Raw genomic sequence first — 25,399 nt, 5'->3', positions numbered from 1 at the left:
CCGGTATGCTACAACTGTGGTGTCCCGGGTCACATCGCACGTTCTTGTGAGCACCGCCCATATCAGCGACAGTCTTGGCACATGTCACACCAACCTTTCGACCATCCGCTCTCCACGTCATGGAAACCACGCCCACCTACCGGATCACGCTACCCCTCGCCGGCCTCTGATCGAAGTTTGACACCACCACCAGCTCCCCGTGCTCCACGATCGCCATCGCCACGGCGACGCGCACGTACACCACCGCCGAAAAACTAGTCGGTGTGGCCAGTGGGGGTGAGGCCGCGAGATCACAGGTGCTATCTACAGGCATACCCCCGTCAGCGTTTATGTTGAAGAACAAAGTTCATGTAGTTGTCGACGGAGTGACTACTATGGCACTTGTGGATACAGGCGCGACAATCTCAGTGATGAGTGTAAATTTTAAAAACCTGCTGGGACCAAAAGTGATGTTTTGCCTGAACCATGGGGTGACATTTCGTGGTGTAAGTGGTGACGTGTTGTGTCCGGTGGGATTTTGTACTGTGGACGTCTCGCTGTGTGGCAAGGTGTTTGGCACAGAGTTTGCGGTTATTCCGCGGTGTACACATGACCTTATCTTGGGTATTGACTTCTTGTGTGAGTGTGGGGCCACTGTAGACTGCAGAAGTGGGCATCTTTCTATACATGGTACATTCCCAACGGCGCTCTTGGAAAATTACCGTCTGGAGGAATGCATCTTTTTCGTCTCCGTGGACACAGTCGTTCCTGCATTTTCTGCTGTGTGTGTTCCCGTGACATGTTCGAGCAACAACTGGGGCACGTTTGACGCCACGCTTGAATTGATTCCCTTGGCATGCCTAAAAAAGAACATCCTCATTCCCCATTGTATAGTGCCAGTCGTTGATGGACGGGCCGGTGTGTGGACAATGAACAGTTCCATGGAGCCTGCAATTCTGCCAGGCGGCATTAAACTTGCAGTATTTAGACCCGGATCATGTACGACGCTGGTTGCGCTTCTTGATGCTACAAGCCAAAATGAACATCTAGGCTTAGAAAGTACCGAAGATGCCCAATTGCTACAAATGATCAGCAAGTCACTTGACCAAAGCGAACGTCATACACTGGTCGACGTTCTATCCAAGCACTCGGAAGTGTTCGATTTTTTTAAAAATGGCCAAAGGCCCTTAAGCCCAGCGTCCCGGATACGTCATCAGATCCACACCGAGTCGGCGCATACCATTAGGCAAAAACCTTATCGAGTGGCACCATCGGAGCGCAAGATCATCAACGAGAAAGTCCAAGAAATGCTGGAAAAGGGAATAATACAGGAATCGGCAAGTCCGTGGGCTGCTCCTGTCATTCTAGTGAGGAAAAAGAATGGTACGTGGAGATTTTGCGTTGACTACCGCCGACTGAATTCTGTTACCAAGAAAGACGTCTATCCACTGCCGCGCATTGATGACGCTCTAGACTGCCTGCACTCCGCGTGCTACTTTTCATCTGTCGACCTGAGATCAGGTTACTGGCAAATTCCGATGCACGCAGCTGACAAAGAAAAGACGGCATTCGTTACGACCGACGGACTTTACGAGTTCAACGTTATGCCATTCGGATTATGCAATGCTCCTGCGACATTCGAAAGATTTATGGACTCTATATTGCGTGGTTTAAAATGGCATATATATGCATGTGTTACCTTGATGATGTCGTAATTTTTGGACGTACGTTTGAGGAGCACAACACTCGCCTAGACCTCGTGCTAAGCTGCATTGAAAAAGCTGGCCTTGTATTGAATTCAAAAAAGTGCCACTTTGGCAAGCGACAGACGTTGGTGTGAGGACATCTCGTCGACAAAGATGGCATTAGACCTGACCCACAAAAGACAGCGGCCGTTGAATCGTTCGAGCGTCCTAAATCAGTGAAACAACTGCGTAGCTTCATCGGGCTCTGCTCGTATTTCCGCCTGTTCGTACCCAAGTTTGCGGATGTGGTTCACCCCCTGACGAGCCTTCTACGCAAGAACAGCCTGTTTCAGTGGACCTCCGTTTGTGATGCCGCTTTTCACAAGCTGAAGCGTTTGTTAACTTCGCAGCCAATACTTCGGCACTTCAATACTTCGTCGCCCACGGAAATTCACACAGATGCAAGTGGCATCGGCATCGGTGCCGTTCTCGTTCAACGTTCTGGCAAGAAGGAACACGTTGTGGCGTACGCAAGTCGTTTTTTGAGCAAGCCTGAACGCAACTACACAGTGACCGAACAGGAATGCCTAGCGGTAGTCTTTGCCATGCAACGGTTTCGCTCATACATCTATGGTCGCCCGTTCACTATCGTCACAGATCACCATTCCCTGTGTTGGCTGATCAACCTTCGTGACCCATCCAGCCGCCTCGCACGATGGGCCGTTTGCAAGAACATGTCTTCACCATCTCATACAAGACTGGCCGTCTACACGCTGATGCGGATTGCCTCTCCAGAATGCCGCTACCATCGACAGATTGTGAGGCCGATAACTTTGACCACCTTATCGCTTCTCTGTCGTCTGGCTTTCCCGATGCCGTGACTTTCGCCGCTGAGCAGCGTAATGACCCAAGCTTAAAAGCTCTCTTCCCTGGAGCGAGAAATTCATTAGGCGAAGGCCCATTCTGCGTCCGAAATGGTCTTCTTTACCAGATAAACTTGTCCACGACGGGCGCCCGCTTTCTGCTGGTTGTTCCTGCGTCCCTCCAAACGTCTGTTCTGCGTCTCGCGCATGATGACCCCACCTCTGGCCATCTAGGCACCGCACAAACACTTAGTCGCACGAATGAGCGGTTCTATTGGCCGAAAATGAGCAAAACAATTCAGAACTACGTGGCCAGCTGTACGCAGTGCCAGAGCCTCAAGCGGCTCTCCTCGGGTCCAGTTGGTCACCTGCAACCGGTAAAGCCTCCCGGTTCTCCTTTTGAAAAGGTTGGCATTGACCTGATGGGACCATTTCCACGCTCCTCAAAAGGTAACCGTTGGATAATTGTATGCGCCGCCTACCTGACGCGTCACTGCGAGACGGCTGCCTTATGCTCCACCACGGCAGTCCAGGTTTCGGAGTTCCTGTTGCATTCAGTCATCCTCCGACACGGACCTCCTCGCGTGATAATAAGTGACCGTGGACGACAATTTACCGCTGATATTGTCGAATCATTACTTCGTTTGTGTGCCTCCAAGTTCCGACACTCAACTGCGTATCATCCGCAAACTAACGGTCTGACTGAGCGCACAAACCGAACGCTGATCAACATGCCGTCAATGTACGTCGCCTCTGACCACAAAAATTGGGATGAAGTATTACCATTCGTCACGTACGCCTTCAACACGTCGAAACACGAAACGACAGGCTACAGCCCTTTCTATCTGCTCTACGCTCGCTCACCTCGACATACGCTGGACACTATTTTTTCTTTTGTCATCCATGACGATTTAACAATTGCTGAAACCTTGTGTCGTGCGGAAGAGACCCGTCGACTTGCCTGCTTACGTACACTGGCAGCGCAAGAGTCCTCAAAACTCGCTACGACAGTCAACACAGGCATGTAACCTATGCCCCCGGTGATCTAGTGTGGGTGGGGACCCCAATACGCAAACGTGGCTTGAGCCAAAAGCTACTGGCACACTATGCCGGTCCTTTTGTGATACTCCGTCGTGTCAGCGAGGTCAACTATGCAATTGCACGTGTCACCACTAGTGGCCGACGTTCACGCAAGACAGAGGTGACGCATGTTGCCCGCCTGAAGCCTTTTACACGAAGGATGCAAGAATGACTCACCCAGAGGGCTTCGTCTGAGAGAGGAGGAATGATACAAACTATCATTACCAGGAAAATCAAGGGAAGCGTGGGCAGAGAAGGAAGACGACGTTGCCTCCACTGCGATCCCCCGAGTGGGTACGAGCCATGGCGGGGGAGATCATCATCATTAGACCGTGATCGCGGACTCGGGGTCCATTAAAACCCCCCCATTAAGTTACCTTACTTTGTGTAACAATATTTAAGTTTAATATCAATTTGAGTTTCATGTCAATATAAACTTCCGTTAAGTGCACGTGGAAAGTCACGCTGTAGGAACGCGACGTGCAAGCGAATGTGTTCGCACCGCAGATCGTGGTTCTGGACGAGCCCACAGCGGGTGCGGACCCCGAGTGCAAGGGCGCACTGTGGGAATGCGTTCTGCGCTTCCACGAGGACAAGACGATGCTGCTGACTACGCACAGCATGGAGGAAGCCGACACCCTGGGCGACCGCATCGCCGTCCTCGCCTCTGGCAGGCTGCGCTGCTGCGGCTCGCCGCTCTTCCTGCGCACCACCTACGGTACGCGTTGACTGTGTCGCCTGCAGTAGTACTTGCTCATTTTTATAATAGTGGTTTTCGAACGAAATGGTTCTGGTCTCTAGGCTGTTTGAAGGCCACGGACGGGATCAGAATAGAGTGCATAATATTCTGAAGAGCCTTTGGCATGACTGTCAATCTCGCTGCTTATGAGCTTTTCTTGCCATACCAGAAGTAAGGGTTGCTTAATTCCTCTCTATCCAGGCACGGGCTACTGGATCCGAGCCGGCATGAAGAACTTTAGCCCGGCGCGCGCTCTTGCCGACCTGGTGCGGCGTTACATTCCCCGGGCTCACATCAAGGCCGACGATCACCAAACGCTCAACGCGAACGTGGGAGATCCTGGCGTCAAGACCCTTATTCAGGTGAGGGCGCGGGGAAACGCCGCTTGAAGGAGTACGAATCTCGGTCATCTTGGCAGACAGCTCATTTGTAAAGATATTAAAAGTATTTGAGGGTCATCCAAAAGCAGATCTGCCGATGACGGTGTATGCAGAACTCGTTTGACTGAAACTATACACATCGATTGATAAGCCTTACATAAACTAACATACGAGTAAAAACACATTGGCCGTATGTATAAAGATGCCGAATGATGCTTACGTGAATGGGAAATTTAGTGGACACGAGCCCAATGCGACAAGTTAACAACACATCTCTGGAACTTTCTGCGGTACCTATCCGTCACATGTTTTTATTGTATCGAAAATGCGAGTATGCATATCAACTACTAAGGCTATCTATGCTGCACGGGTCGAAAAAAGCTCTGAGAAGTGTGCTCACGAAATACGACACACTTTTTAGTACTATTATGGTCTAATTGTATTTCATTAACGCTTAGTCATCAGGGCTACGAGAAAAATATTAGCAATAAATAGGGCGAAAAATGAGACGAGGCCCGGGGAAGAAAGGATCAGTAGGTGAGACATGTGAACAAAGCACCCAGCTTACAGTGCGCGCGTGAAAAAAAAATGCGGTTCTTGCTCACCTCAATTTCAACAAGCAACCATGGCACATTTTATCCCATGGAATTACATTTAATTATTGCGCAGGGTCTCGCCGACGACTGACTCACCTATGCATGCAACCATTTGAATATGTGGGTTCCAGCTAGGTGCTGGTTGCTCCGGGATAACTTACTTTTTGTGCAAAAATTTCTGGCCAACAAACGAAACCCACACGGTCATGAACTTTCAAGTGAATTTACTATCTATACGAGGCATGTATATATGCAAGTATGTCAAATTAAACACAACTAGTGCACCGTACGATAGCGCACACCAGCTACTCCCTGCCCCAGATATAGTGCTCTTTCCGAATGCTCTTTCTGTGCTCCTCGTCGTGTCTTTCTTGTGCTATGTATTGCGATGAATTCATACAGACTCGCCCAGACTAACATCACTATCGCAAAAAAAATGGCAGCATATCCACGGAGTGAATGATAGAGAGTTGGGCGAAGCATTCTTCCGTCCAACCGTTCTTGCTTCCGTGCGTCCATGCGTCCATCTGTGTGACCATCCATGCGTCCATCCGCCCATCCGTGCGTGCGTCTGCTCGTGCGTTCACCTCGAGTTCCTGGTACCACCTCGAGTTCATGGTATATACTAGTTCAATGTGTTCATGGCACTGCGGCTCAACGCTCGCTAAACCTTTCTAAAACTAGGGAGGTTACACGCAGCGAGTATAATGTAGCAACCCTTTCTTGTCAGATAGTGCTCAATGTACATGCCAATGACTACTAATGCGGATTACAGCATGTGCGTTAGCTAAAAGCCGAATTCTCCTGTCTCTCTTTCCCCATTAGCAGCCATTTGCACGTACATTGAGCACTATTTTTATTGTCCAACAACGCACAGAAGAAATCTCTCACCGGCCCCACCTAGGAGGTCAAAATGTTATACTTGTTACACACTACAACGGCTACGAGAGACGAACAGGTGCTCCTATAAGGAGGTTCGCCCCTAAAGAAAAAAAAAACAAGTTTGTTACCACGACGTTTAGCGCCACTGTGGTGAAAAAAGAAAACGCCAGGCGTGCACGGAACATGCAGCACAAGCGCACGAAAACTGAAAGAGTGGCCTTTCTAGCGCCCGTCGTAAACACTCTTGGGGCGACTAGTTTAAGTACCATTGCAAGGTACTCACTGCGCCATATATAAATTATAATTTTGTCAATGAATCAAGTACCCACTTATAACGGCGAAGAAACGAGGTACCCGCTTCGTATCTGTATTGCCCTTTGTGCACATTGTTGATGCCGGGGCTGATGACAATGAAGCGAGCTCCGTTTCTCGTCACGCAGTTTCCACTGTTTGATGTACTTATACCACGCTGGTTGAACGACGTGACACCTCCATAGCATCCTCTTTCAGAAGAAGTTTCGAGCACCGACGTGGCTCTGCTAGGCACGATGTTTGGGTTCAAATTTGCTTAAACTCCGTTTCTTTCCTTCTCATTGTGGCCATGGCTGTTAAGACACCGGCAGCAGCAGACAGCTACGCCGACAGACTTGGCTGCCAATCTTGCAACGTCTTTCGCTTTAAAACGCACTCGCAGCTGCTCCGCGAACTAGAGGAGAACCGTCACACGTACCTGCTCGACTCGGTGTCGGTTTTCGTGGCGGCGCTCGAGGACGTGCTTCGCTGCGTGGACCGCGACCCTGGCGGGAGCGAGGAGGAAGGCATGCCCGACTGCCCCTGCGCCCTGGTCGACGCCAACAAGGCGGCCGCCGGTGGCATCAACCCGAGCGGCCAGCAGCGTCTCTACGCCCTCGTCGTCAAGAGGCTGCAGTACGGCCGCCGGGACTTCAGGCTGCCTATGCTCACGCTCCTGCTGCTCCTCTCGGTCAGTCTATCGAGCTGCAGTCCCGCGCGCCATGTGGTTTAACGCAGCAAGCCCCGGTGTGACGTTTCCGGCGTTCACTGAGCGTGGCGAATGTGCTGTCTTGCTTTCATCGTGTATTTTTATGGCTTTTCAAAAGACGGTGTGCAACACCGCCACGATTGCGTAAAAAACAACAGCAATCATCATCTAAACGTCCCCGCGCCCCCTCACTTTGGTTTTTTTAATAATTAACCAAGCTTTGACGTGATTGATACGGGGCGATACTATTTTTGTCAGATATTGGAAGTTCTTATCAGTGATATGAACCGGAGGTTCACCAGCACTGCATTCAGCGGCCAACTGCAAGATATCAAAGGCTTCGCATATTTCCCTTTCAAATATAAGGCGCTCCCAACCCACGATTCATGCGTGTGTAAGTGCGCACAATTATTGCTGCTGGTTCGTATACACATGCGCGAAGCAACTAGCCCAGAAATTCAGACTGTTGATATCCTATCATTCGAGTATTCAATTGATTGATTTGTGGGGTTTAACGTCCCAAAACCACCATATGATTATGAGAGACGCCGTAGTGGAGGGCTCCGGAAATTTTGACCACCTGGGGTTCTTTAACGTGCACCCAAATCTGAGCACACGGGCTTCGACATTTCCGCCTCCATCGGAAATGCAGCCGCCGCAGCCGGGATTCGAACCCGCGACCTGCGGGTCAGCAGCCGAGTACCTTAGCCACTAGACCACCGCGGCGGGGCATAGTATTCAATTCACTTTAGACGTTTGGTGAAAACATGTACTCACTTACATCGAAAATATCATAAACCTGTTTGTCTTTAGCGCACGACCAAACGGTGCAGCCTCACCTTTCAGGAGGCATAATGCTCGAATATCAAATGCCCGCTTAAGTTAGTCCCCTTGGGGAAGGCGGGAGAGGGATATGACAGCTAGCTTTGCAATGTGGAAAGAGGAATTCTCACACAAAACCCTAAGCCCAACTCCTAAACGGCCGTGTGCCATAGTAGATAAATGTGCTCGCATCTCGTTGCAGGTAATCTTCCTCTTCGTGTTCATGAACCAAAAGCACATCTCGAGGAAGCTCATATACTTCGGAGCCGTTGAGTATTCCCTGCGGAAAATATTTAGCCGTACGGTTGCCTTCTACACGGCTGACGAGAGTACGAACAATTTGGGCGCCGGAAGATATGCAAGGTACGAAGAGATGTTGACGTCGGTGCCCTTGCAGAACGATCTCATAAGGAAACAAAAAAAGGCATGTGGGAATTGAGGCTAGCCCGCTGCCTTTGCGCGGGCTTTGCCGCCTTTTCTGCCGTTCTCATGTACCGACATGTCTGCCCTCCTTTGCTGTCAGCCGCGCTGGGAAGGGCGGAGTGACGTTTAACTCCCTCACCCGGTAGCGGATGTTGACTGTGGCGCCGCGCGTGGAGCCTCCCGAGAGGTTTTAGCGCACTGCGTCAGGGGCAGGCAGTACTCTCCGGGACAGCAAACGGTGAGCCACGCAATCATTTCCGTCCGTCGACTCCCGTCGCACGGGGGCTCGTCGGACTTCGCTGACGGCGCCTCGCGCCCGAGGCGAATGCTCACCTTTTGTTGCCCCACTGCGTACTCACGGCCGAAGGGCGGTACGGTGTCCTAGTGCGTGGCCTCGCTACGCCGACCCGCCTCCCTTCGAAGCCAACGCGAGCGCCTTTGGCCTCGCTCGAGCAACCGGGCCTTTGTTCCGGTGTCTCCGTGGATCACCTTTACCGCGGAGACGTGCTCGTGGCACCCTGTGTAGTATTTTGTGCCCGTGGCGTGGTAAAGCCTACTTGCTTTCCCGCCGCGCCTTTTTGCAACGGGCTGTACTGCGTTTGGTGTTGCCACAATAAAGTGTTGCGACTTGAGCAGTATCGTGTTTCCCGCCACGGCGACGGTTAACGCGTGCCCTGCGGCTCGCTAAGACCGGACCCACGCTGGTGGCCATACTCCTTCGAGATACGTGTACCCCACAGGCATAATCATTCACTGAACGTAAATAAGCATTCCATTGGCACCACCGTTCGCAATGGCCGTGTGGTGTTGGTGTAGTGGTAAAGCCGTTCATATACGCTGATATTCTAATGGGGATATCGCTGCGCCATACGGAATGGGCGAGTACCTTTCCTAGATGCGCCTGATTCTCTCATTGTTCAGGTGGAGCCATCAGAACTAACTTATTTCTCCCACTCAAAAAGAGTGCGCAATCAGAATGGAGAACAACAGAAAAGATAACGTTTGAATAAGGCAGGCGCTAATATAAATGCTACATATATTTTATTCACAATCGTGTGAAGCTCTCGCTAAAGGAAAACACTGGGAAAATAAACGATGTTCTCAAAACTTGATTACACTACAAACAAAGCAACAAGCTAGGATAAAAATGCTCGCAGATGTTGGGAGCCGAACACTGCCCCACCCTGTGCACTGCATCTAGGATGTGCTCTACCAAAATAGTAGTGGCTGATCCGTATAGTAGTATGTATAGAAAGCCCTTCCATCAACTGAAAAGTGTGACGATATAAACGCCAAGGTACCTGAGTGACGACGAAGGCGCCGAGGTGCGGCGGTTGAAGTATGACGAGCCCTGGGAGTGGCTGCAAGACCAGGCGCTGGAGAACTACCAGCGCTACCGTCGGAGCTTCGTGGTGGGCGCCGGCTACCGGCTTACCACCAACTGGTCCACCGTTCCCGCACAGGCCATTGTGAGGGTGCCCTCGGCAAGCTTGAGAGAGAAGCAGCCAGTCATCGAGGTTTGTGTACGAGGCCTAAACTCCGGAGTTAAGAATAATTGATGGGGTTTAACGTCCCCAAAGCCACAATATGATGAGAGCTGCTGTAAGCCCGTCTCGGTGGAAAAGTGGCTATGGTGCTCGGCAGATGACCCAAATGTTGCGGGTTCGATCCCGGCCGTGGTCGTTCCACTTCAATGGGGGCGAAATGGTCACGTTAATGAGCACCGTATGGTCAGAATGGCCGAAGCCCTCTACGACGGCGTCTCATATTCATATAGTAGATTTGGGACGTAAAACCCCTTTTTTATGATGCTGTAATGAAGGTATCCGGAAATTTCGACCGCCTGTGGCTTTTAACGTGTATCTAAACATAAGTACGCGTGTTTTGAGCAGTTTCGCCTTCACTGTAAATGTGGCCACCGCCGGGATTCGATCCCGTGACCTGTGGGTTAGCAGTCAAGCCCGATAACCACTAGACCACAGTGGATGGTTAAATTGCACAGTTGTGATGACACCTGAACGTGAACGGTAATTTCTGATCGACTTAACTGTTAGCAGTTTCTTCTGGTGAGTTATCTTGTTTCGTGCTACCGCGTTGACTAGCAACAACTGTCGAAATATGACATGACCATTTAGGATTCAGTATGGTGAGTAGGGTTGGCCGTACCGTCTTATTGGGCGCTTTATTCAATTGTTTAGTGTAGCAAAGTTTCGCTTGACGAATTACGCGGCTTAGGGGCGAATATCCTTACGCTGTGACTCATTCCCTCCTCCGTCCTGCGTTGTAGTAGCCATCCCTTACTTTTCAAATGTTCACTAGATGATGCTGCGCTGTTGCAGTACCGGCGGGATGTGCTCACAAGATGGTGCAGAGGTGCGCCATGCGTCTAGTTGTTTGGTAAGGGTTCGATATGTTTGCGGACAGACGGACGGACGGACGGACGGACTGTTGAGTGTATGGGAATCAGCAGAGTTCTCTATGAACGGGAGCGAAGGTTCATCGCAGCACCCCCCATCTTACTCCTAAGTCAATGTATGGGGCAGATTCCATGTACCTCCCTCCCCCCTCTGATCTCCTCATCTGTGTGGTTGCGTGCTGAAGACGAACATATGTCGGAGGAATCAACAACTAAGATTAATCACGCCCATGTAAACGTGTTTCTTTTATTTGGGCTTCTTTTGCGATGAAAATTCACTTGTTTGCTTGGTGGCATCTGGTAACACTCGTTTGTACGCAGCTAGAAAATGAAAGCCTGATTTCGACAAGAAGCAAGTGCTTACCGGAAACAAAATTCTAACTGCTGTATTTGCTGGTAGCAGTTTATTAGCTCTTTAAGTGGTCGACTAGATCCCGTACTTCATCACAATGTACGATCCCTTGACGATTTAAGCACGTGTAATTGCTTTTTGCATGACTTCTATTAATCTCTTTTTAGGGGTGACTGCTGTTAATCTTCTTGTAGGGGTGAAGCTCCTTATGGCATGGGTCTGTCGCTTCTCCGTATGTATGTATGTATGTATGTATGTATGTATGTATGTATGTATGTATGTATGTATGTATGTATGTATGTATGTATGTATGTATGTATGTATGTATGTATGTATGTATGTATGTATGTATGTATGTGTGTGTATGTATGTATGTATGTACGTAGCCACCGTGGGCACATACCCGCTCTAGAACGGGTATGTGCCACAGGGATTACGATATAGGAGATGGCGGTACTTACATGATGGACTTACTTCACTAGATGGACGCACGAATAGACACACGGATGGACGGAGAGACATACTAGCAGAAGGACGGACGGATTGATGGATGGACGCGCGGACGTACAGACGGGTGGACGCACGAACGAGCCGACGGATGGATGCATGGATTGACGCACGGATCGTCGCACGGACGAACGGAAGAAAGAACGAACGGACGGACGGAAGTACGGAGGGGCTGACGGACGCTTCGCCCCACTCATCATCATTCACTCCGTGGATATGCTGTGATTTTTTTTGCTCAATTCTGTGCTACTATTCTATTGAACATTTTCTTTCTTCCTGTTTTTTGCGATTGTATAGTGCGCAGCGAGTTCAAGTTTGAACTCATTTGTCACAGAACGAGCGCTCAAAAAGGGCGCGCCGCCAAATTCTCGAGACGAACCGCCGGAGTGACGCCGCGAGGTTGACGATAAAAAAAAAGACAAACATCCAAGGCTCCCCGGGCGCGCGCTTCTCCCCTCGGAAGCGTGACTTCGCCGACGAACTTCCTCACCCCACATCGGCGGCCGAGCAAGCACTCGAAATTTCTATATGGAAAGGGGCGTGTTATGTCGGGTTGAGTGATCCGTCGCGGACGGCCCTCGTACAGTCTCGCGCTATCCCCCAGCCTTCGCAGCGCATCGCGCCGACGAAATGATGAGAACTTTCTGGAATCTCGCACGGAGGGTATTTAATCGAGCAGCCGAGATGTGAGATCAGGAGAAGACGGAAGTTAGCGCCAGAGCGCGTAGGGATTCCACCGGGTAGTCGGCGAAGGTTTTGTCCGTAGAGACAAAGCAGGAGAAGACGATGATTTCCACCTGAGGGGTGACGACTGGAGCTACAGGCAAGAGTGTGTGTTTACCGCTATCGAGCGAAGACGCGTGGCAACCGCTGCATGTGTGAAGCCGACGTGTTTCCGGCGAAGAAGTTTGAAGTTTGGAGAGTGGCCGATTGAAGACGCGAGGTTTCCTGGAAAAAAATCTTCGGCGAGGTTTTCTGGAAGAGAAACTTCAGGGGCAGCGGAAGGACAACAACGCTGGACTTTGAGTGAGTGATTCTCGGAAGAGTATCATCCCGACATTCGTACCAAAAACTTTGGACTGAATAGGTTTTCCATCTCTTTAGTCTTTAAGTGTCTTGGTTGTTCAATGCATGCGACTGCATTGTAGTGCGTATTGTTGTCTGTGTCCGTTGTTTCGAGTGTGGCTGATTGTACTGTGTAGTACGTTGTTTGATTGGTGACATATTGTACTCAGCTACTGTGAAGTGAGCATACTTGTGTATTGTTTTTTTGATCTGCCATTATTGAGAATATAATTTTGTTTATCAATTCTCGGCTCTGACTTGTTCTTTGGGCCACAGCCGGCGTCCGCTGGCGCGCCAAAAAGGACTACTTCTAAATTGTCCACGCTTTCGTGGTGCGGTTCGGGGAGCCGATACTTCGGCCCTTGGAATTAGCTCGGCGATCGCCTCCCTAATTAACGGGACCTGTGACAATTAATCTGGCGTCCGCGACAGGACTTTTTGGTGCACAGTCTGTCCAAAGTAGTGAGAAAGAGCATCGAGTTGTTGATAGTGCTATCGGAACGATTTTGTGTGTTGTTCAGTGTTCTCGTTAACGAGTGCAGGAGAGTGTTCCGATAGACTGATTTAGGCAGATACTTTTCACACGCGGCCAGACATCATTTGCGAGACACAATAGATATCGAAAAGTTAGTAGCTCTTGGTGAGAAGATGGGTCTTTCTGGCGCCGAACTGCGGAAGTGGGTAAGCCAGAAGGAGAAAGAGGCGGTGGAGAGAGAGAGGTTGGCAGCTGAGAGGGCCAAGGAAGAAAAAGCAGCTGAGTTGGAACGAGAGAGGTTGGCAGCTGAGAGAGCAAAGGAAGAAAGAGAGCAACAATTGAGGTTAGAGTTGGAGAGAGAAAATCTGGCAGCTGAAAGGGCGAGAGAAGAAAGAAAAGCAAAGGAGCGACAGCTGAAAGAAGAAAGAGGGGCAAAAGAGCAACAGCTGAAGGAAGAAAGAGAGCAGCAATTGAAGTTGGAGCTGAAGAGAGAAAAGTTGGCAGCCGAAAGGGCGAGAGAAGAAAGAGAAGCGGAGATGGCTGAAAGGGAACGGCAGCGGCAGCACGAGATGGAACTCGAGCGGCTCCGTTTGCAACAGCGAAGTGAAACTCCGGTCCAAGCTAGAGTTGAAAGCAGCGAACGGGAGGACCATGGCTTCCGCTTGAACCCAAGCAAGCTGCTCGTAGCGCTTGATGAAAGAAAGGACGACCTTGACGCGTACCTTCACAGATTTGAGACGATTGCAAGGAGCCAGAATTGTCCGGAACATCAATGGGCAACTGCTTTGAGTACGTGCTTGAGTGGTGAAGCGCTCAGTGCGTACGATAGGCTGACACCGACCGATGCAGCCAACTACGCAAAGGTGAAAGCTGCTTTGTTAAAGCGATTTAGATTAACTGTGGAAGGATTCCGGGACAGATTTCGGACAGGAAAGCCAGCTGATGGTGAGACGGCTACGCAGTATGCCGCCCGACTTTGCCATTATTTCGACAGATGGATTGAACATTCAGGAACAGCGCAGGAGTACGATGAGCTTAGAGAGCTCCTAATTAGAGAACAATTTCTTACTAGTTGCCACCCAAGCCTGTCGCTGTACTTGAAAGAGAGGAGAGCTAAGTCACTTGAAGACATGCTTGAATTAGCTGATCAATTCTTGGAAGCGCAAGGTGGCACTAATTTGGCCAAGGTCAAGAAGGAGTGTCCCGAAGATTCGAAGAAATCGGCTCCCGAAGAAAATAAGCGTGCACCGGAGAGCATTCCGCGATGTTTTCTGCGTAACCGAGTGGGTCATCGCGCGAGCAACTGTCCTACTAACTTTACGAGCCCTACGGTAGTAAAATGTTTTAAGTGTGGTCAGACCGGGCACAAAGCCGACGCATGTCGAAACGGAGCGCGTCAAACTCACCAGGTATCCTGTGTGCAAGCGGCATCGAAATCCGGTAATAATGCCGTCACCGATGGATTCGTAGAGTTGAAAATGGGGAGAAAATTCCTATTGTGGGTGCTGTAATGACAAAACAGCCAACCGGTGTTACGAAGGGAATGCCAACGCTGCCTGGAAAAGTTGCGGGCAAGAAGGTTACGGTGTTAAGAGATACCGGTAGCTCCACGGTTATCGTGCGGAGAAATTTGGTACGGGAAAGTGAGTTGACAGGCAGAACAAAATCGGTTTGTCTAATTGACAGTACGGTTCGGATGCTTCCCGAAGCAGAAATTGAGGTTGAAACCCCGTACTTCAGCGGGAAGGTTACCGCTCTATGCATGACAACCCCCCTGTACGACCTCGTCATCGGAAACATCGACGGGGCGCGAGGGCCGAACGAACCAGAACGATTGGGAGATGACCCTAAGATAGAGCCCTCGCCAACCCAGTGACCGAGAGATACAGTGGAGGAGCATCCCGTGACTGATCTCACTCGAGCCCGAGGGGAAGGGGCGGTGGAAGAGACAGTGAATGAGAAGATGATCGTGTTGAATGAGTCACGTGCTTGGCAGCTGGAATTACGTCGGCTCGACCTCAACTGACCGACAATGTAAAGATGACGGAGTCGGCCAGCCTGGCCAAATGATGGGACATGAAAAAGCGGGTGAATAACCGGACAGGATCGGTTGTGCATCATGACCCGCTAGCAGTGTCGGAAATGACAACGATGACTGAGACGCCGCCTCAGATACCATCGTTGGGAGGGGCTCACCAGAACCAAACGAGAAAAAACAATAAGAAGAGATCGAGAGAGCACCGCAAAAAAGGGCGCAAGCGCCGCTCGAAACGCACGAGATAGGTGTCGAAGTCGAATCAGAGTGTGTTTGGCAGTGCTGAGTGCCTTATGTTGTGTTAATGTTGTGTTATCCTGTGTCACAAGTGTCGAAGTGTTTGTGCTGTGATGATGTATAGTATTGTACAGTTGTTGTAATGAGAGACCTTTGTACAATTGTATTGTTGGGAATGTGTGGTGGAGTGTTGTACTCATGTGCCTGTGGTTAAATTTCATGTGTTGTGAGATTGAATTGCATGTTCATTTGTATTGAGTGATCTACTGTGAATGTGACGTGCCATGAGCAACGGACTATCTTACAGTCTTTAAGTGTGTGGTGACTGTTCGCGCTCGTTTGTGTGGTTTTGAATATTATGAGATAATATTGTTAAAGTGGGGGGCAGTGTCACAGAACGAGCGCTCAAAAAGTGCGCGCCACCAAATTTCCGAGACGAACCGCCAAAGTGACGCCGCGAGGTCGACGATAAAAAAAGACAAACATCCAAGGCTCCCCGGGTGTGCGCTTCTCCCCTCGGAAGCGTGGCTTCGCCGACGAACCTCCTCACCCCACATCGGCGGCCGAGCAAGCACTCGAAATTTCTAGATGGAAAGGGGCGTGTTATGCCAGGTTGAGTCATCCGTCGCGGACGGCCCTCGTACAGTCTCGCGCTTTCCCCCAGCCTTCGCTGCGCATCGCGCCGACGAATTGATGAGAACTTTCTGGAATCTCGCGCGGAGGGTATTTAATTGAGCAGCCGAGATGAGAGATCAGGAGAAGACGGAAGTTAGCGCCAGAGCGCGTAGGGATTCCGCCGGGTAGTCGGTGAAGGTTTTGTCCGTAGAGACAAAACAGGAGAAGACGATGATTTCCACCTGAGGGGTGACGACTCGAGCTACAGGCAAGTGTGTGTGTTTACCGCTATCGGACAAAGACGCGTGGCAACAACTGCGTGTGTGAAGCCGACGTGTTTCCGGCGAAGAAGTTTGAAGCTTGGAGAGTGGCCGATTGAAGACGCGAGGTTTCCTGGAAGAGAAACTTCAGGGGCAGTGGAACGACAACGCTGGACTTTGAGTGAGTGATTCTCGGAAGATTATCATCCCGGCTTTTTTTCCAAGAACTTTCGACTGAATAGGTTTTCTATCTCTTTAGTCTTTAAGTGTCTTGGTTGTTCAATGCATGCGACTGCATTGTAGTGCGTATTGTTGTCTGTGTCCGTTGTTTTGAGTGTGGCTGATTGTACTGTGTAGTACGTTGTTTTATTGGTGACATATTGCCACCTGCTTCTAGTAGTGGGTCGTATGCCAAGGTGAAGGCACACACCACGAAGAAGAAAGAAGTGCGCGTGAACCCCCGCTCTAGAAGACAAGCCCAACCGGCGCGCTTGGTTAGAGCCCTGTTGCTCGGACATCAATAGACCTTGTCGACATCCCCTGGAGCGACGTGACAATTGGTGGAGGTGCTGGGTAGCCCCTCACGGATGTTTCAGACCCCTCCTGGAAGCAGCACCACAAGCCCAGTGCGAGTCCACACTCCCGTTCATCGGACAAGCCGCAGGATCAGGGGATTGCCACCCGAAGCTGACCCCACAGTTCACACCAGTATGATGAGCACGTCCGTTCAAACCACTTTAACAGGAACGGGAAACCCCCCGGTGACTCGGTACACCCTCGAAAGTCCACAGGTTCCGACACCGTTTCATGGCACCGAGCTCGAAGACGTCGAGGACTGGTTGGTCGACTTCGAACGCGTGGCTGCTTTGAACGACTGGAACGACGCGGCAAAACTACGGCGTGTGTACTTCTATTTGGAGGATGGAGCACGTACCTGGTACATGAATCACGAGGAACAGATGACATCGTGGCCCGAATTCCGCCGCCGGCTGTTGGACACTTACAGAAGTGCTGATCGCCACGAACGAGCGGAGCGAGCGATCCAGGCCCGCATCCAGATGCCCAACGAAACTGTCATGACATATGTGGAAGACATGACGCGCCTGTTCCGACGGGCTGATCCAGGTATGACAGAGGAAAAGAAGTTGCGTCACCTGATGCGAGGAGTTAAGTAGCAGCTTTTCGCTGGCCTTGTACGGAGCCCTCCGAGCACGGTCGCCGAGTTTTTGTCTGAAGCCGTCACGATGGAAAAGATGCTTCAGCATCGATCCACCCTGTATGACCGGCAAGTGAGCACGTCCACTGCTCAAGTTCCCACGACTTTTGGGAACAACACCGAGTGTCTGCGCGACCTCATCCGCTCTATAGTACGCGAGGAGCTGCAAAAGGCTGCCACACCACCACTACCTACGGTGAGTTCTATTGCAAGTATCGTCAAGGACGAGCTGCATCATGCCCTGCGTGACCCTGTGAGTCTGGATAACGCCGCACCGGCCCCGGCTGACTACCACCGTGCGACTTATGCGGAAGCCTTGAAGCGCCCAGCTTCCTCTTCCCCGCTGTTTGTTCAGGCACCTCCTACAGTCTCACTTCAGTCGGCGCAGCCTCTACGGTACTACGAGAACACACGCGCGCCCCCACTCCTCGTTTACGCCAACCCTGTGCATCTTGCGGAACAACCAGCGCACTACCTTGACGACAGACGTGCTTCGCCTCGGAAATCTGATGTTTGGCGCACTCCTGATCGCCGGCCTTTGTGCTTCCACTGCGGTGAAGCGGACCATTTGTACCGCCAGTGTCCATACCGGCGCCTCGGGCTGCGCGGCTTTTCAGTATATTCAGCGCCTCCTCGGTATGGCCAGCGACCCCGGGACATTGAGGACTACCTGGCTCAACAGCGCATGCCACCGCCTTCTGGACGGCAGCCGCGCTCACCGTCGCCGAGGCGCTTTTCATCTTCGCCACAGCGCCATGCTGGCGCACGGTCCCCCAGTCCCCGCCGGGAAAACTAACGCAAGCGACCCTTGGAGGCGAGGTCGCTGGCAGTCGACGTGCTGAAGACCTCCGATAGACGCTAACAGTAAAGGGTGTGGATTCGACTGAGCGATATGTGCGGCTTTCTCTGGATATACCGGTGCTGATAGACGGCTATGCAGTAGGTGCTTTAGTTGATACCGGGGCTGACTATTCTATACTAAGCGGGAAAATGACCAGACTACTAAAGAAGGTAATAACGCCCTGGCATGGCTCTGTGATTCGAACGGCTGGTGGCCACACCGTCTCTCCGCTTGGAACCTGCACGAGCAGAGTTCGGGTCTGCGGTTATACTTTTGTAGCAAGTTTCCTTGTGCTCCGTGAATGTTCACGCGACGTTATTCTTGGTGTTGACTTCCTGCAGGAGTATGGAGCTGTCATTGACCTTCAAGAGAATCGCATCACCTTCTCAGCCGACCGAGCAATCGACAAGCAGGACGACCAACAACGTGCCGACATTCTTCGTGTTTCTGCTGAAAGTATAACGCTTCCTCCAAGAGCCAGTGTTATTGTCGACGTCACATGCTGTGGATTGCGAAATGGTGAAGCGATTGCGGAAAGTAATTTTAAACACTTGCTGTCTCAAGGTGTTTGTGTGGCTAGGAGTATCATACAGCTACGTGATGGCCGATCTCAACTGCTCGTTACAAATTTCAGCAACGAACACCGACACCTTTTTCGTGGCACTTCGTTAGCGTTTGCAGATGAATTAAGTACCGTTCCCATCTGCTTCTCGTCGGACGCAGTGGAGGCCGCCGATGCGTCTCTAAACAATATCGACATTAATTCTAACCTCACACCAGAGAACCAGACAGCACTGCGAAAACTCTTGCTTGAATTCAAGTCATGCTTCGCTGCTTCCTCTGAGGTGCGCCAGACTTCGATCACTAGGCACAGAATCATCACTTACGACGACGCTCGCCCAGTACACCAACAGCCTTACCGTGTGTCAGCGAAGGAACGAGAAGCCATTCGTACGCAAGTTCGAGAAATGCTTGACGACGGCATCATCGAGCCTTCCAACAGTGCGTGGTCCTCTCCGGTCGTCCTAGTCAAGAAGAAAGACGGAACGCTACGTTTTTGCGTCGATTACCGGAAGCTGAACAGCGTGACTAAAAAAGACGTGTACCCGCTGCCACGCATCGACGACTCGTTAGACAGATTACGCCGCGCCCACTATTTTTCCTCTTTGGATTTAAAAAGCGGGTACTGGCAGATCGAGGTTGACGAGCGAGATCGCGAGAAAACGGCCTTTGTTACCCCTGATGGCCTGTATGAATTTCGAGTCCTTCCTTTTGGTTTGTGCTCAGCGCCCGCAACCTTCCAGCGAATGATGGATACTGTGCTTACTGGTCTGAAGTGCAAACTTGTCTCGTATACCTTGATGATGTTGTCGTTTTTTCTGAAACCTTCCAGCAACATCTTCATCGCCTCAGGAGTGTGCTACAGGCTATTCAATCAGCAGATCTTACACTCAAACCGCAGAAGTGTCACTTTGGTTATGAAGAGCTCAAATTCCTTGGCCATGTAGTCAACGCGAAAGGAGTTCGACCCGACCCCGACAAACTTGCCGCTGTAGCCGCGTTTCCGCATCCTACAGACAAAAAGGCTGTTCGACGCTTTCTGGGCTTGTGCGCCTACTATCGACGATTTATTAGAGGGTTTTCGAAGATAGCGGAACCCTTGACTCGCCTTACACGCGACGACACACCGTTTGTATGGGCTACCGAACAACAGGCTGCTTTTTCCGAGCTACGACAGCGGATGCAGTCAGCCCCTGTTCTTGCGCATTTTGACGATGATGCTGACACAGAGGTGCACACTGACGCCAGTAACATCGGCCTCGGCGCAGTGCTCGTCCAGCATCAACACGGCAAAGAACGAGTCATTGCCTATGCCAGCCGCTCACTGTCCCGTACCGAGGTGAATTACACGACCACAGAAAAAGAGTGTCTCGCAGTAGTGTGGGCGATCACGAAGTTTCGCCCGTACCTCTATGGTCGTCCATTTAAAGTAATGACGGACCACCATGCCCTCTGCTGGTTGGTAAACATTCGTGATCCCTCTGGACGACTGGCCCGATGGAGCTTGCGTCTACAGGAATTTGACGTTACCATCGTATATAAGTCTGGAAGAAGCATGAAGACGCTGATACGCTGTCGCGTGCACCCATACCTTTAGTCAATCAAGAAGAAGACGACGATGACTGTTTCCTGGGCGCCCTTAGCTCATCTGACTTGAGCAGACGCCAGCGAGAGGATGAAGAGATTCGACCGCTCATCGACTATCTGGAGGGTCATAGCGCCGTTATACCTCGCCATCTATTTCGTGTCATGACGTCTTTCTGCCTCCGAGGTAATGTCCTGTATAAAAAAAACGCCCGTTCTACGAGCCGCGCTTACCTCCTCGTCGTTCCGAAGGACATGCGGGACGAAGTCCTCTCCGCGTGCCATGATGAACCCACATCTGGTCATCTAGGTTACTCGCGAACGCTCGCCAGAGTAAGTGAGGCGTACTACTGGCCCGGACTTTCAGCAAACGTGAAGCAGTACGTTAAAAGCTGTCGTGAATGCCAGCGTCGAAAGTCGCCACCAAGCAAGCCGGCTGGATTACTTCAGCCAATTGATCCACCCCACAAGCCATTTGACCAAGTCGGCATGGGCATTCTCGGCCCATTTCCTTTATCGTCCGACGGCAACAAATGGGTCATTGTTGCAACTGACTATTTGACCCGCTATGCTGAGACACAGGCGATACCACGAGCCACGGCTTCTGAGGTAGCACAGTTCATGTGCCACATTGTTCTGCGCCACGGTGCTCCATCTACAGTGATAACCGACAGAGGAACAGCGTTCACTGCACAACTTATTGATGAAGTTTTTCGGCTAAGTAACACTAGGCATCGAACGACGACTGCTTACCATCCGCAGAGCAACGGCTTAACCGAGCGACTAAATAAAACAGTCACAAACATGATCTCCATGTACATCGACGTCCAACACAAAACATGGGATCGCATTTTGCCTTATGTGACGTTCGCTTATAACACCGCCGTTCAAGAAACAACCCGATTTACACCGTTTCGCCTTCTCTACGGCCGCGAAGTTCAGACGATGCTGGATGCGATGCTTCCTTATGAAGGCGCTGATCGATTAACAACTGACGCAGAAGAATTTGCCGAGCGTGCCGAGGAAACTCGCCAGCTCGCCCGGCTACACATTGGTCAGCAGCAACAGGTCGATGCACGACGTTACAATAAGCGTCACAATGACGTATCTTACAGTCCGGGAGACCAAGTTTGGGTTTGGACCCCTGTTCGACGCCGTGGCCTCTCCGAAAAGTTGCTGAGCAGATACTTTGGTCCGTATAAAGTATTACGCCGCGTGAGCGACGTAAACTACGAAGTGGTTCCGGACGCTACGTCGTCACGATGGGCACAACGAAAACAACCGACCTCTGACATAGTTCACGTGGTGCGCATGAAGCCCTATTTTGCGCGTTCCTAAAAGACCACTTTTCCTGTGTTTTTTCTATTTGTGCTCCGACAATTGCCTCATCATTGGTGAACTTATCGCGTCTAACATTTGATTATTGGTGCCCTTTTTCATTGTTTAACCTACTTTGTTATGGTTTTTTTTCAATAACTTTACAGCATCGGGACGATGCTCTTTCTTTTTTTTGTTGAGGAGGAATATTGCCACCTGCTTCTAGTAGTGGGTCGTATGCCAAGGTGAAGGCACACACCACGAAGAAGAAAGAAGTGCGCGTGAACCCCCGCTCTAGAAGACAAGCCCAACCGGCGCGCTTGGTTAGAGCCCTGTTGCTCGGACATCAATAGACCTTGTCGACATCCCCTGGAGCGACGTGACAATAATGTACTCAGATATTGTGGAGTGAGCATACTTGTGTATTGTTTTTTGATCTGCCATTATTGAGAATATAATTTTGTTTGTTTATCAACTCTCGGCTCTGACTTGTTCTTTAGGCCACAGCCGGCGTCCGCTGGCGTGCCAAAAAGAACCACTTCTAAATTGTCCACGCTTTCGTGGTGCGGTTCGGGGGACCGATACTTCGGCCCTTGGAATTAGCCCGGTGATCGCCTCCCTAATTAACAAGACCTGTGACATGCTTTAACCACAATTTTTGCATTGTTTACATTGTGCAGAGAAAATAAAAACTGTGGTGTGAAATTGGGGAGAAAAAAAGCTGCGAATCAGGCGCAGCTCACATAAACATGATACAAAACGCATAAATATTCAAATTGGCACGGTAATAAAGACTGCGATGCACATAACAGGTGGAAATAAATGAAACAAAGAGGCACATGACAGTAATAACGAATGCGACAGTTTAACCACAACATTTCAAAGACACTCTACCAAATTATTCAATGAATGTTATGTCGTTACAATAGTGACAGTCTGCCCAGCTTTTTGTCCGAATCCTAACACGTGGAGAAAGCACTGCATTGTATCAATCAATCAGTCAGTCAGTGTTTATTTTAGACCGCATTTCTAAAATACCCAAAAGTGGGGAGACGGCAAGGAATGCTGCAGTACCTACCACTGCACTAAGCACCATTCACCCTGTGACAGCAATAACAGGGTGATAAAGCGAACTACATGAATACAAAATAGATAATAAATAAAGAAGTAAATAAATACCTAACAAGAGCACGTAAATATAGCGAGCATTATTACAAGCCAAAGGCAAGAGAAATGACATACCTATATACACAAACAGAAAAAGAAAGATACTTGACATGCACATGAACAGAATAAATCATAGAGCAGTATAACGTCGTCTTCGTATATATAACAACGCATTCGCTACAGGTGACCGCATGGCACAGCGCGTACTCTCCCCACTCGGCCGTGGTGTCGCTGACGGCAGCCACGCAGGCTTTTCTGCCGGGCTGGAAGGTGCGCGTCGTCAACCACCCGCTGCCGAAGGAGCACCCGAGTCCCGAGCCGGACCCCATGATTGTGTTGGCCACGCGCATCATGTGCGGCGTCTTCATTCCGGTCGGGCTCGCCTTTCTCGCCGCTACCTACGTCCTCTTTCCCATACAGGTGTGTGTGCATTGCATGTTGCTCTTTCGGGGGCGAAGTCCCTATGCCGTGGGTCGTGCGTCCGTGATGTATGTAGTAGCCGTCGTAGTAGAAGCAGGAAGCCACTTCCACGATTCACGACCGCACTAGAGGAGCGCCACGCGCGCACCGTTTTCAACTGAGGAGGAAGCCCGCGCACGTTAATCATAATTAAAAAGATAGTAAATTCTGGCGAAATAACTTACAGAGACGAGTATTGGTGACTTAATCTCCAATAAAATTTGCCTTGAATATGATGCTTACTAAATAAACTGGTACCTGAAGGACGCACTTTGAGCACTATCTGAGAAGAAAGGGTTGCTAGGTTATGCTCGCTGGGCGCAACCTCCTTGGTTTTAGAAAGGTTTAGCGAGCGTTGGGCCGCAGTGCCATGAATGCATTGATCTAGTATATACCATGAACTTGAGGCGGTGAAAGGTTGGAAGTAGGTACGAAGCGCAGGCTTCGCGCGAGTGCCACCTCTCGTTTAGTCGTTGGAATATCCGCTCGGTGGCGGTACTTCTATACGCTGAATATATGATGAAAAGATGCGAGATGGCGGTGCTTGGAGTGTTCACTAGATGGACAGACGGGTGGACGGACGGACGGAACGACAGATGCACTGACGGGCGCACGAACGGACGGTCGTGCGAACGGACGCACGGATAGACGGAAGCAAGAACGAACGGACCGATTGACGCTTCGCCCCACTCATTATCATGCACTCCGTGGATATGCTGCGATTTGTTTTTTCTGTCGGAGCATATAAAACATGCAGAAACCCCTTCTCTATCGGGAAAATGGAGCAAGCGAATCTTGAAGTGTGGCACTTTTTTCTTCTTTCTTTTTTCCTTTCTATTTCGTACGCCTCAGTGGATCAGTGGCTAGGATGCTCCGCTGCTGACCTGATGGTCGCGGATTCGATCCGGCCGCGGTGGTTTCATTTCGATGTAGGCGACATGGTGGAGACCCGTGTACTGTGGGATGTTAGTCGAAATTTCCATGGCCCTCCACTGCGTCGTCCCTCGAAATCGTACGGTGGTTTTGAGACACACCACTCCTTTTTTTTTGAGGGGCGAAGCTCCTTAGAGCGGCACCCGTTCGTCCCTCGTCGTAGTACGTAACATGTCTTACGCTTTGACCTGCAAGGTGGTGCTGGTGGGAGATTTCTCCTGTGCGTTGTTGAACAATTAAAAAATTCGCAGCGTGCGCGTTAACTAAAAGCCGAATCCTCCTGTCTCTCGTTCCCCATTAGCAGCCATTGGCAACTATATTGAGCACTATCTGAGAAGAAAGGGTTGCTACGTTATACTCACTGGGCGTAACCTCCTTGGTTTTAGAAAGGTTTAGCGAGCGTTGAGGCACAATGCCATGAATACAGTGAACTATTTATACCATGAACTCGAGGTGGTTAAAGGTGGCAAGTAGACACGAAGCGCAAGCCGCAAGAAAGTGTGCGTGTGCCACCTCTTGTTTAGTCGTTGGAATGTCCGCTGGATGCCGGTGCTTCTATATGGGGAATATATGATGAAAAGTGGCGAGATGGTGGTACTTGGAGTGTTGACTAGAAGGGCGAATGGACACACAGACGGATGCATGGACGGACGCACGGATGGCTGCGCGGACGGATGGATGCATGGACAGACACAGGGGCGGATGCAGGGACGAACACAGGGATGGACGCACGGCAGCATGGACGGGCGGATGGGTGCATGGATAATCACATAGATGGACGCATGAATGGACGCACGGAAGCAAAAACGAATGGACGGACGGATGCTTTGCCCCACTCTCCATCATTCACCCCGTGGATATGCTGCCATTTTTTTTGCTTTCTCAATACGTAATGTTTACTTTTCTTACC

General features: G+C 50.6%; 1 protein-coding gene across 1 annotated transcript in view; it reads left to right on the top strand.

Moving 5' to 3' along the window:
* Positions 1 to 25,399, top strand: part of LOC142793538 (phospholipid-transporting ATPase ABCA3-like) — a 50,326-nt gene that overhangs the window by 11,045 nt on the left and 13,882 nt on the right. The window contains exons 11-16 of the mRNA XM_075885787.1: positions 4,115 to 4,325; positions 4,548 to 4,708; positions 6,899 to 7,186; positions 8,229 to 8,389; positions 9,747 to 9,966; positions 23,281 to 23,517. Coding sequence (XP_075741902.1) covers positions 4,115 to 4,325; positions 4,548 to 4,708; positions 6,899 to 7,186; positions 8,229 to 8,389; positions 9,747 to 9,966; positions 23,281 to 23,517 — 1,278 coding nt within the window. The remainder of the gene's footprint in view (positions 1 to 4,114; positions 4,326 to 4,547; positions 4,709 to 6,898; positions 7,187 to 8,228; positions 8,390 to 9,746; positions 9,967 to 23,280; positions 23,518 to 25,399) is intronic.

Source organism: Rhipicephalus microplus, chromosome 2, assembly GCF_043290135.1.
Source record: "Rhipicephalus microplus isolate Deutch F79 chromosome 2, USDA_Rmic, whole genome shotgun sequence".
Classification (NCBI taxonomy): domain Eukaryota; kingdom Metazoa; phylum Arthropoda; class Arachnida; order Ixodida; family Ixodidae; genus Rhipicephalus; species Rhipicephalus microplus.
The sequence above is the reverse complement of the archived record's forward strand: the minus strand, read 5'-3'. Positions and strand labels throughout refer to the sequence as shown.